The sequence below is a fragment of the Morone saxatilis genome, unplaced genomic scaffold (genome assembly GCF_004916995.1).
Source record: "Morone saxatilis isolate NCDOM2014 unplaced genomic scaffold, NCSU_SB_2.0 Contig19, whole genome shotgun sequence".
In the NCBI taxonomy this organism is placed as follows: Eukaryota; Metazoa; Chordata; class Actinopteri; family Moronidae; genus Morone; species Morone saxatilis.
Window position 1 is genome coordinate 24,301,114 of NW_023339751.1, and position 13,211 is coordinate 24,314,324.

General features: G+C 38.6%; 1 protein-coding gene across 1 annotated transcript; it reads left to right on the plus strand.

Annotated features, from left to right (window-relative positions):
- The first annotated feature begins 3,726 nt into the window (after nucleotides 1–3,726).
- ankrd1a (ankyrin repeat domain 1a (cardiac muscle)) lies at nucleotides 3,727–12,354 on the plus strand. Its single transcript, XM_035663057.1, has 7 exons — nucleotides 3,727–3,871; nucleotides 5,552–5,734; nucleotides 7,970–8,098; nucleotides 8,262–8,402; nucleotides 8,594–8,660; nucleotides 9,396–9,700; nucleotides 10,006–12,354. Exons 1-7 carry the CDS (start codon nucleotides 3,845–3,847, stop codon nucleotides 10,096–10,098), a joined length of 945 nt encoding a protein of 314 aa, XP_035518950.1. The 5' UTR covers nucleotides 3,727–3,844; the 3' UTR covers nucleotides 10,099–12,354.
- The last annotated feature ends 857 nt before the right edge of the window (nucleotides 12,355–13,211 follow it).

A 13,211-nucleotide genomic window follows, 5' to 3' on the forward strand; every position in this document is an offset into this window, starting at 1 on the left:
CACACACACACAAACACACACACATAAAGATAGTGTCATCTTCACACACTCTTTTATGAGAGAAGGAAGAGGAGGAGGGAGCGGGAGCTGAAAAAGGCACAAGGGACTTTATTTTGGTGAGCTGCACCTTTTTTATTTAGTTTCACTCTTGGTGCCAATTGCAACAACATGATCTTGCTGTTCCTGATCGAGCTGTCACCAAAGCAATCAGAGGCTTCATCACAGCACAAAAATAAACTTAAGTTATTGCTTTTCATGCCTGTTTATAATTTATGGTAAGTGCTGCTGCTGGTAGAGAATACTTCGGACGTTTTTGTGATTATGTTTTTGAATCAAATGAAACTGGAATATTTTAAATTCAAGCCAATGTCTACCAGATCTTGTTTCAACACTTTCCGGCTGGTGTTGTTTCAATCACGGGTCTGTTCTCCGCTACACTACACACGCTGGTCCTATTTTTGCCAGAGCGTCTCTGAAAACTAAAACTCACTTGTGAATGTATATAAATGTCTGTATTTATTGTCAGTTTACTTAAACATATAACATTAAATGCCTATAAACACTAGCTCTGTGTTTTTTGTGTAGTTGAGTTGTGTATGTGAAGTTTAAAAAAGGGAACTTTTTTTATGCAACTTGATCTGCATTCTGATCTGCATTTGTTATTTCTCACAGTCCCTGTAACATCCAACATCAAAGCCCTCAGTTTACAACACTGCTATCTAGCGGTTGGGGGTTTAAACACAAAAATCAATACAGTGTTTTTGAGAATCAATACAATATCACAAAACAAAATATCACAATACTATATTTTTCAATATTTTCTTACAACCCTACTGCAGGGGTTTGGTAAGATCCCTTATTTCTAACTCCACACCCCCAGATTTTTTCCAATTTCAAACTTTTAGTCTTTAACCAACACTTCACACGCAGACTTCAGACAGCTCCCTCTGGAGACACAAAAGGTTTGACTTATTTCACATACAGTATGAGGTTTATTCCTGTAAACTGACCTTGATAGGCTGTGCTGGAGTTCCCCTCTAACCAAACACAGTGAGTTCTCTAACACAACACAAAAGTAGTTTACAAGCACATATTGTAGGAAAAACTAATTAAATACATCGGTAGTCCTTGTACATTTTGCAGGTACGTTCTGTATAAACATTTTGGGACTTGCTGATTGATACGTTCAATAAAAATGATTTATGATTTATGTCAGTTTAAAAGATGTAATTCAAGTGAAATTTCTCTCAAAATGTATTTGCTATTGTGAATTACTCGTATATAAACAGAGTTTCTTTACTGAAAGCCCCCTGAACTTTAACAGCATCTGCTAATTCACAACATCATTTTCTCCTGCTCTTAATTCGCTCAATTGTGTCATACCTGTAGGTCGAGGTTCGATACTGCCCTTTTGTGCTGTTGTGCACTTGAGCAAGACACTGAACTTCATTCTGCTTTGACAAGCACATCTACAGCTTGATGTAAAAGTAGTGTGCGCTAACTCCAAAGGTCCCCATCCAAAACAATTTGCCCCTTTTACCATCTATTTCAGTCCCAAGGTCAGGTTCAAAAATAGCTTGTGGCTATGAATTTACTTCCAGAGGAATACAGGGGTCAAACGTGGACAGCACGGCCGCAAACATCTGAGTGACGGCTCAGTTTTGATGTGAAGGTCTAAAAGAACAAAAATAAGCAGACTACTGTTATTTTTTATTTTGATCTTAAATCATTGTACACTAATTGTTGTAATGTCTGTATTTTTCTGTAACTCTAGATAGGCAATTATTCTTCTTGACGGGCAGTTTTACTTTTGTCATATTATCTGTATCATTGTTCTGTTATTTTATTTATCTGTTATATTCTTCTATATAGAACCCAAAAACATTTTGTTCTGAGTTTATGGAAGGTGTGTCAAATGAAGGTGTGTGCGTTCACACATGAGAGGCACATAACAAGAGGTTGCAAAAAATTGTAAAAATTCCATCAGACACTGAAGTGGCAGTAAAAATGGAAGTGCTGGATGAAACTACAAGCACTGATTAGAGTCAGTAAAAATCAGTTGACTAAGGGGCACCTGCAACTGAATATTTTAAAGCAGAGGGCCAAGCGGCAGTATTTTAAGAGTTAGAAGTAAGAATGTGTTGCAAAATACTTACTGACATTACATGAGCCTCAGCTATACGTCAGACTTTGTTTTTTTGCTTGTTCAAGTATAAGTTGAAGGGTAAGTATTAAACATAGCTGAGGTGTCGAAAAAATCTTTGAAACTCAAAATCACTTTTTAACTAACTTTGTATTGAGTTTACACCTGACTCTCTTGCTTCTGATTGGCGGACAGTGAGCTCACGCAGCTTGTGACCATCACATTCCGTCAGGTGTCATCGCTGTCAGAGTATGTACTGTACACCGTTCTGAGATGTGTAATATGCAGTTTGACCACATTTACCAGCAGGACAGAAAGCACCTGACATGACGTTATCCGCTGCCGGCTGTCAGTCAGACCGTCAGTCATCCTGCTGACCTTTGAACTCGATCTGTGATTGGCTGCAGTGCAGTGACAAGATGTTTGGAAGTGTGACTATTTATTTCTCAACCATGAACCTATCTCCTCACAGTGATGTCACTGCATTTCTGTGGCCACATGCCCAGCGTGACGCTGTCAAAGACTGTCTGTGTTTGAGAAGATGAATCACTCTGTAATTATTCTGTAAAAACCTGCTTTACCAAAAAGGGTGTTAACCTTAATGCATGTGGTCTCCTTCTACGACTGATCAACTTAAAAAAAATATTTTTTTCCCCCCCTTTTTTTAATGTAAAATGACATAATGTTATGAATAATTTATTTTGGCTTCATCTTGCTTCCCAGTGTTTGCTGAAAAAGAGTAAAGAAAAAGAACATTAAAGGACCAGTGTGTGGGATTAAGTGGCATCTAATGGTGAATGAAAACTGCTCGTATCTGTATTTGATTGATCTGGGAATGAGAACGGGATATGAAATCTATAGGAGAAACTACAGCAGCTGTGAAACACTCAATAAACACCAGTCTACAGACAAACACTGGCTGTCAGTATACAGCCTGTGTTTGATTTGTCCATTCTGGGCTCCCGTAGAAACATGGCGGTTCAACATGGTTGATTTCGGACAAATGCGTTGTAACTAACCTGTCAAGTTTAAGCTTAGGTGGACGTCTGATTTTGTTTATGAGAAAATTAGTTTATGGTCTCTAGTTTTAGTCTTCTTTCATACAGCATGATGTTCATTTTGTTAACTATGGTCGCTTTTAGGGCTTTTGGTTGCTTTAGGGCGTGGTTACCTATCCCATCAGGACAAAGGGCGTAGAAGATATGGTCAATTCTGGTGATGGTGATAGCAATAATGAAAACTCAAGGCTTCAAACCGGTACTCCAGTGGTAGATGTCACAGTATAGGTTCAGTCTTGGGTTTAAGTTGTATTTCTAAAAACTAAGAAATAGGTTTATTTCACATTGTCTCACAGCCCATAAATGTGAACACCATAAGAGTGTGAGGCAGAGTGACACCTCTTACCTCACCTCCATTTTTGCGTGGTGACAAAGAGAAGCCAGTAGAAGCCCAAACTGGGCAGAACTGATAGTGGGAGGGGCTGGGTGTGGATATGGGGAAGGGGTGGGGTGATGTTGGTACAACTGAGCATGCCAAATGAGCACATGAAGGCAGAAATGTGATCTGAGTTAAGGTTTGACAGGGCTATATAAGAGGCTGCAGGCAGGAGAGACAGACAGACACTGACCATCACAGCAGAAGACTAGTGGACTTAACTCCAGTTACCTACAGTGATTCAACTACTTCACATCAAGGGGAAGAATGGGACTGCACAGCGTTGAGGAACTGGTAAGATCTGCTGATGTTTGTAAATGACAGCAGTGCCAAAAAGGAGCTGCAGGATTTTATACTCTAGAAAATGTGTGAGAAAACACATGGAGTGGAAATGTTCTTCTTATTAGAAAGAGAAGCTAGAGAATTGATTTTCTTAGGGATAAAAAAAATATTTTTTTTTATACAAAAAGATTATTTTTCTCTGGTTTAAACCATCCTCAAATTTTGTTAAACAAAGAAAACCTTTATTTAACTAAGCTTATGTAAAAAATATTAAAACAATGTATAGTAGTGATGCTGTGACCAATGAAGCTTTCTTGGACAGATTTCTTAATAGTTTTTCCATTTCCATCTTAATCATGCATCAGTAAGTTAAATTAGGTGATTAAACATTAAGGTAATTAAATAGCAAACTGATTACTAAGGATCATTGACCAGTATTGTTTTTACTGCACATTTCACCTTGAGGTTTATCTTCCCTAGTGATTAAATGTTTGTAAGAATGACTTATAGTCTAGTGGTGTTCAAACTAGGATCTTGGAGACCAACAGGGGTTCTTGAATGCATTGTAGGAAGTCTCCAGCAAAAGGAGGAACAGAATATTTAATAAGTTTTATCACATTTTTTAACAAGGAAAGAAATAGGGTTGGCGGTTTTAACTGATTGTGATTTATAGTGATCCCAGTTTGATCATTAATGTAATGTGCTATTGTGGAGATCCTCGACATGAAACAGTTTGGGAAGCCCTGATGAAGACTATACACAGTTTAAACGATTACTTGAGTGATTCAATAGCATATAAACAGTTGTCATTAAAGAGCTGAAGTGTGTGTTAATGTGTTGAGGCTGAGCTGTGTTTACATTCCTCTGTCAGCAGCAGGGTTTGGTTCTACAGCGGCCAAATGCTGAGAGCTGCTCATGTGTTCAACTCAGCACCAACACAAACAAAAGCACTCCCGCTGAGCTGAGATCAGCCTTTTCACCCAAACTCATTCTCTCATTATCTTTGCTTTTTCTTGTCAATGTTTAGTGTTACAGTCTTACTGTATGTGTTTGAGCTCACTAAACGTTTCGTAAAAACACAGAGAACCTCAGTGTGTGACACATGTTTAAGGTCCAGTGTGTAGGATTTAGTGGCATCTAGCAGGGGTAACTACAGATTGCAACTCAACTATTTCACCCTGCCCTTACAAGCATGAAGGAGAACCAACTAAACACAAAAAACGGCACTATCTAGAGTCAGTGTTTTAGTTTGTCTGTTGTGGGCTTTAATTATATTATTAATTATTTTTATTACAATTATTATTTTGTATTGTTAAGGAGTACAGTCTAGACCTGCTCTATTTGAAAAGTCTTTATATATAACTTCTGGTATGATCTGGCACTATACAAATAAAATTTAACTGAATTGAATAGAACTAAATGGAACTAAATTAAATTGAATTTAATCGGGCTGTAGAAACATGGGGGTTTATCATGGCGTCTTCATAGAAGTCTACTGACCAGAGTCTGTAGTTTCAAAACGGCTCATTCTAAGGTAACAAAATGATTCCTAATGAAAACATACCTATGAATATTATATTCCATTTCTGCCAATAGGCTAAATGCTACACACTGGTCCTTTAACTCAGGGTTTATATATTTCTCCTGTGTGTTCGTGTGACAGTTTACAGCATCATCTCATCTCACCTTCAGGTGTCCAGTAAAAGGTCAGAGGGCAAAGAGCCGGATGACTTCCAAGGGGGCGTGTATGAGGCGGCTGTCAATCAAGAAAAGCAGGATGACCGCAGGTCCCACAGGGAGCTGGTGGGCGGAGATCGATCAGAGGAGAGTGACAGTGGCAGTGAACAGGAAGAAGTCAGCGTGGCAGCTCTCAATGTAAGAATACACAGATAACAACAGCAGTCCTGGTGTCACCAGAGACGAGAGGTATAAGTTATTGAGGTCCATACAAACTAATATAAACGTACATATTTTGTAACATTAATAATTAGCAGCTGTAGCAGTGATAATATCATAAACAGCAACAGTAAAGTAGTAATGATATTAACAGTAGAAATGTTAGCAATAGTAGAAGAATTATTCAAATCCCTTACTTATAAGTAAAAGTAGCAGTGCCACAATATACCAGTAAATACACTCCATTACAAGTAAAAGGTTTGCACTATAAAGTGTTATCAGCTAGCCTAAATTCACTGCAAGGACTTGGCATGCAGAATAGATCCTGTCAAAGTAAATTAGTATATTGGATCAATATTATTAATGGATTTGCATTGCATATTTAATCATTAAAAATGCATCATATTTTATAAACTGACCACAATATTCTGTAAAGTAATGGCTGTCAGATAAATCGAGTGGAGGACAGTGGTGTGGATCGCTTGGCTCAGATCAGCAGTTACAGCCAGCTTATTCAGCTCCCAAACAGCTCTTCATTTAGTACCACTTCTGGCTTTTATAATTCAGCCAAAATTTTGCAATGTTTTGAACTATAAATGTATATAACATTATTGTATATTAGGCTTGGTATAAATACTAAAACTATTACACGTGTATTAAACATTTTATTGGTACTGAATTATGTTTTGGGTGTTAGTAACCAGCGCAAGTCTGGGGTCTTAATCTTATGACCAAAGTGAGGCATATCTGTTTTAGGTATTCTACAGGGATCATGCTCTTATTCTGTCTTATAGCAACCTAATTTATAAAAAAGATAATTCACCTTAAGGAGCCAGCTCATAGATCCAACTCATTCACAAACTAGCAGGGAAGGCAGGTTTTACTGCAGTTAACGGTTGCAATGAAAATAGGACTACTGAATATAAAATGTGGTTTATGAAACCATTTTTTTGTGAACTTAGGAATTATTCGTGACTGATATTAAGTTAATCTTTTTAAATCTCCCTGCTGTACTCCAAATGACCCCTAGGAGCACACATACCCTCATTTGAGAAACACTAACTTAAGTTGTCATATAGTGAATGGAATGGACTATTCACCTAAAGTCTTTTCTCTTCTGGAAGACCATGCAACTGGTGGTAAAGTGCCTGAGAGGTCTTAGACTTTTGGTGAAATACTGCTCCACACTGTAGTGGGAAGTATAATTTATCTGCAGTTGTTGACACTGTATAATTATAAAAAATCCTATTTTAGGGGATATTTCCTAATTTAATTGTCCTAATGGTAAAAGTGGTATTAGTAGTATTAGTAATGATAACAGTGGTTGATGAGCGATGTAGTTGTACATATAATAGTAGGAGTATTATGGAGGCGTAGTGGTATTAGTAACAATGGATAGTAATACATTAAGAGCAGTATTAGCAATACTAATCGCAGGTGTATTGTCAGAGGCAATAGTGAGTGTATTGTTAGTAGTATTGATGCAAGCAGTAAGAAAGTACAGTACAATAGTAGTTTACTACTACAAATAGTTTAAACATGTGTCCACAGAACTCAGAATGCAGTTTAATGTTTGTTTTATTAGATTATTTATTAGCTCTTGCCTTTTATTGAAGGTACAGAAAATATGGGAGAATTAATTAATTAATGCTTCACTTTTAATGAGACATCAAAATCTGGTGTATGATCTAGGAGGTCAATGACAGTCTTTGAAAGTCGATTGTTGCCTCCTGAGTTTGCCTCCTGAGTTTGTCTCCTGGCACATGCTGCCACCTGAAGGCCTTTGGGAGAATAACACTTTCTCGTTATAAATCCACTCAGGAGTAAACTCTAAACCTCGTAATGATGGTGCTGACATCATTCCATTGAATAAATCTTCAGAATCAATCTAATTTTGAGTTTTTTCTGTATGTAAAAACATTTCCTTTAATACTAATACTCAGATACTATTTTGAGTACAGTTGTGAGGCTGTGGTGCTTAACATTTTGTAAGACTCTCTACTTACAATTTATTTAGTTTCCGGGGATAATGATTGTATTTTTTACTCAACGCCATTATTTTGATTAGCATTATGTTACTTGCAAAGCAAATGATAAGGTTGTAAAATATTTATATATATATACATATCTTTTCTTGTTTCTTGTTTCTTGTTTCATGTTGTTGTTGTTATTGTTGTTGTGCTGAAGCCCTCTGTCTTGTCACTGCCATGTCAGACGGATAACAGTGGCAGGCTGAAACTGGAGACGGTGGATGACCTGTTCAACATCTTGCAGCTGAGGAAGAGGAGAAGGGAGAGGAAGTCTCCCATCCACAAGAAACAGCAGCCAGAGCCTGAAATTGTGGTGAGATTCTTCATTTTGCTGGTTTTAAGGTCCAGTGTGTACTTGACTGCAACTCCCTGCTGAGATCTCTGCTCTGTGTGTTTGTTGGTCATATTAACATAAACAGGTACACTCTTCCTTTACCTAGAGTTCTTATGTAAGTTTTTTTGCATATACCTTTCAGCCAGAGACTGTGGATGAGCAGCTGTTTCTGACAGCAGCTATGGAGAACAAACTGCCCGTGGTGGAGAAGTACCTGAGTGATGGAGGAAACCCAAATGTATCCGACCACGTGAGTGTCACACAGCAACGTCTGCCTCTGCGGGTAGAAGCATGGCAATAGATATCATTAAAATATGCTAAAAAAATAAATGTTTACACCTGACAAATTATCATTCTTTAATGAAAACTACTTGAGGAGCTGAGGCTATAATAATAATATATGAAGATATAGTAGTATAATGTAACTTTTCAATCGGGGTTTCAGTTCCAGGGAACGCTTTCTTCACCCCCCAGGCTTTTAAAAGGGACACGCGTGGAGGGTATGAAAGCTCCTGGGGGCTGAGCTGCATCGGAGAGCAGGGTGAGGAGATTTAAAAGCCTACATTCATTCATTCTTTCTTCTCTTAACACCACACCACCCAACCCCAACACCACACCCAGGGTTGGTTTAACGTTTGGAGGTGTGTTCAGGCTGGAGGGACGCAGTTCACTTGGGCCGGCGAGGAGGCAGTGCCCCCCGCTGCAGCTCCCTCCGTCGCCCAGGGAGCCAGTTCCTACCCCAGAGACAAGGTTGGGTAACATGAGTTCCTTTCTCTGTGCAGACAGCCAGGCAAGGGAAAATATAAGTTTGGATACAGATTGTTTTTTTGTACTTCTGAATCCTCTCTTCTCCCGCTGCGAGCACTCTCTCATGTTGCTGTGAGGCATGAATTGTGAGTGTGCTGGATCTCTTCACTGTGGAGCTGGTAATGCCAACAAGAGTAGGCTTGACCAGTGGTTCCAGCCTTTATCTTAAGTGCTTAAAGCTGCAGTAGGTAATTTAAATAAATAAATAGGTAAAGGACACCCAAATTAATACACATCAGGCAGGGGATCCATATTTGATGAGATGTAGTATCAGGGATGCAGTAGGTAACTTTTATAAGAATAACTTTGTGTCATATTTGCTGAAACTTCACTATATCCTGACAGTAGGACAGATAATCTGTGAAAACATCTGACTCCTCCTAGTGCTCATAATAAAATTTGTAAGAATCCACCTGGCACTAACAAAAACAACCAATCAGAGCCAAGAAAAATGGAAAGACACTTTGAGTTGGTGGCTTGAAGATAGCTGATTGTGGAGTCTCATTCCCAGCATCAATATTTGACGATCTGATAATAAGACTCAAGAATCAACTATCTTTCTTGGCTCTGATTGGTTGTTTTTGCACACTCTGTGAGATGCTGTTGAAAGAAACACTTCATTCAGATTGGAAAAGGATTACCTGTGCTGAATGCCTTTTTTCTCCCCGACTGAAGGACGGAGACACACCCATGCATGATGCTGTGAGAATAAACAGATTCAAGATGATCAAGCTGTTGATGATGTACGGGGCCAGTCTCAACACCAAGAACTGTGTAAGTACTGAACAGCACGTCAGCACATACATAACTCTGCAGAGCTTCAAACATCCAACTGTAGGAACAAGAAGAAAAACATGTTTTTAGTGGACTTTAGTAGTAAAAGTAGCAATACCACATTATAAAGATTATTTATCTTATTATGCCTATAAGTATTATAGGCATTATAAGTAAAGGAGTATTACTGGAGCTAAAAAACTACCTTGTTGTACCGTACTTATCTACAGGGGGAATCTAAAGAACACAAGCTTCATTCCTCCAGCATTGATTTGCGGTCTTGTGTGTTTGTATCTCCTGTGCAGGATGGAAAAACTCCCATGGAGACGCTGTATTCATGGCAGAATGGAGCCAAGAGCCTCCTGTTTAAGTTCAGCCAGGACAAGCCCAACCAGTAGAACCCAACACATTCCAGTAAAAGCAGAAATTCAACATGAGATTCACTCACAGGATCTGCTGGATTGTCAGGAAAACAAAATGATAGAAATGGGAAAAATCTTGCATTTTTCTTGCCCATTCTAGTCTTTCCTGTACCGCAGTTCATGAAGTCTTTTTTCATGTCTTTTTATCCAGAGAGGCTTATTGACCCCCTCAGGAAAATAACTTTTAATAATCTAAAGTTGGCTCAGGGTGCAGATGAAGGTATCTTAACGCATAGGCCTTTTCCACCTATAGGCTCTGTCTCGGTTCCTGCTCATAATTTTCAGAACATTTAGACCAAAAATAAATTGGTTCGGAACCTGAAAAGTTTGTTCCCAACTAGTACCAAAAAATAGCTGGTTTTCCTTTGGAACCAAAGTGTCATATTCTAGAGGTTGTTGTGCATTGTGCAGCGCCCTCTGTTGATGATCCATCCGATTGCAGTTCCACTTAGAACTGGTGGAAACACAGGCTGGATCGCTGGATAGAACCAAGGTTCAAAGAATCTTAACAGAACCAGTTCAACAAGAGCTAATTTGGTAGAAAAAGCATTTATCATTACCTGACCTTACCTGACTGCACCTCGCCTTACCTGTTCAGGGATTTGAAATGGCATCCTTCCACGCTTTTGGCAAGGTTATATTTTCTCATATGAAATGTTAATAATACACACATCTTGTGTGTAGTCACATGAGAGAAGGCATGGACTTCAGGGAGCCTTTAATCAACAATGTGATATCTAATCAGGATGTTGTTAATAAATGTGATTATTAGCACTGATAGATTCATTGATCGCCAAATATTGCTGGACAATTTCTCGGCTGACAACATGAAGATTGTCTATTTCTTAATTTTTACTTTAAGCTGAGTTGAAGTCAGCGATACTGCATCGAGAAGATGATGTATTTATTGATTTATGACGTGTCAGCAATCGATTTGTCGGGTTTGATTGTTTTCTTTCAATACCATACACTTAATAACTGAGTGACTGTCTAGACTTATACTGTAGTTGGTTTAATGCTTTTTTTATGGTCAGATTTGAACCAATTATATCAACTTTATTATTATCAATGACTAACTAATGGAAACAACTAGGAGATGCTGCTTTTTTTTTGCTTTGCTGGTTTTTTACACATGTACATTACCTGGTTCACGCTGATGTTCATGTTGATCAATTCCACTGTGAACCTAAAGTTATTTATTTGTGTAAAATTTCTCCAGCTCAGTTTGAAAAGTTAGCCTCCTCTTGCAGGTAGATGGTTTGTGTTGTTATACTTAAACATTCAGATGAGTTTAACCAAGTTATTTGGTCTTATGCATTTTAAGATTGAGAAATGAGACACGACTAAGTAGGTTTTTAGATCAGGTTGAGAAGAATCTCTCCACTTGCATTTCTTCTAATGATGTTGGTGATCTGTAGATTTACACTTATTCTGCCATGTTTCAAAATGGACATCTAGATTAGCAGCGACATGCTTTTACAGCTGAGCAAGCAGTCTTGTTCGGATTTTCCCAGTTTCTATACTGAAGATTAATTTTCTGGACAATTTCTGGCATATGCGAACGCAGACTTTACAGGCTATAAGCAGCCATTAACTGCCGGGATTTAGTGATGTTTTTTTAGGTATTTACGGGGCCAAAAATCTCTCTTTTCCTGCAGTGTATTAGTCTAAGTCAGTCGTAACTTGGTCTTAGTCTGACCTAATAGTTACGCCGGTTGCACCATCTCAGCTTAGGCCTTCTTCTTGCTGAGACTGGGCGTAAATCTTATGCCTCATCAGGAGAAGGTGTAAAGTCAAAATCTGTTTATAAATCACTGCATATTTACATTTTTAGTGGAGCAACGCATCCCCGGGTCCCAAACAACTTATCAAAAGTCACCTCATCAAAAACAAAGAGCAAAAAGAACTTTAAATTGCCTAAGCTCTGCCACAGTATGACCCCGATATCCCAGCTGCTGGTCCCTTTTGTGTTGTTGCAGTGAATATATTTTGGGGAATGTGGTTCTATTTCTCTACAGAGTTCTAGTTGGGCTTAAACACACATAAAGGAGTGTGAGAGGGGAGAAGCTGAAAAGTTATTGTTGGTTCAGAGGATGTTTGACAAGTTTTTATGCGAATAAAACAGGTCTTGATATATGAATGATAATTAGATTTATTTTTTATTGTTAAAGATGTATGTACATTTTGCCTTCTATTTATGGATTGATTAAATAAAACTGATTTTGAATTGAAGTTCTCTTTCATTGCACTGGTGCCAAAATGGGAAGCTTTTTGTCCTCCTACCTTCAGGTGTCATGGTAACCTCAACTGCACAGACAAATACTTCAGACATTAATGTCTGTCAGAGGCTGTAGTGGGCTCATTGGTACCAACCTTGTCATGTTTTTTTGTATGCAGTATAAATGTAAATAATGAAGAAATAATGAATAATGGGGCGCTAGCGAGCAGTGACATGTGAGGACGTGTTTGTGCAGAACTCCTGACCGGTAAGTCAGGATAGCCAGTATAATAGCATTGTCATTTCTGACCACGGCCCGGTACAGCTGGATATATGTTTCCCAGAGTGCATCAGACCACGCCGCACATGGCGGTTTGACCCTCTGTTGTGACTCTTTTAAGAAATTTATCTCCCAACAAATTGATAGTTTTCTGGAATTCAATCGCACACCTGATATGCCACTAACCACTGTGTGGGAGGCTCTCAAGGCCTATCTCAGGGGCCAGATAATATCTTATACAGTCTATGAGAGAAGGAAACGCAAACAACGCTTGAGCGACCTATCTTATAACATAGCGGAGGTGGACCGTAAATATGCTGACGCTTCGTCCCAGGTAGACAGTCGTTTTATAATATGCGCAGATTATTCAATATTCTGTATACCCCACACTCAGCATCAGGGGAGCACACAGAAGTGGTGATCTCCTTGGATGCTGAAAAAGCATTTGATCGTGTAGAATGGCAGTACCTGTTTGCCGTCCTAGAAAAATTTGGCTTTGGATCCTCATTCTTGACCTGGATCAAAATAATATATGATGCACCCACTGCAGCTGTGCGGACCAATAGTAATATTTCTGACTATTTCCCCCTT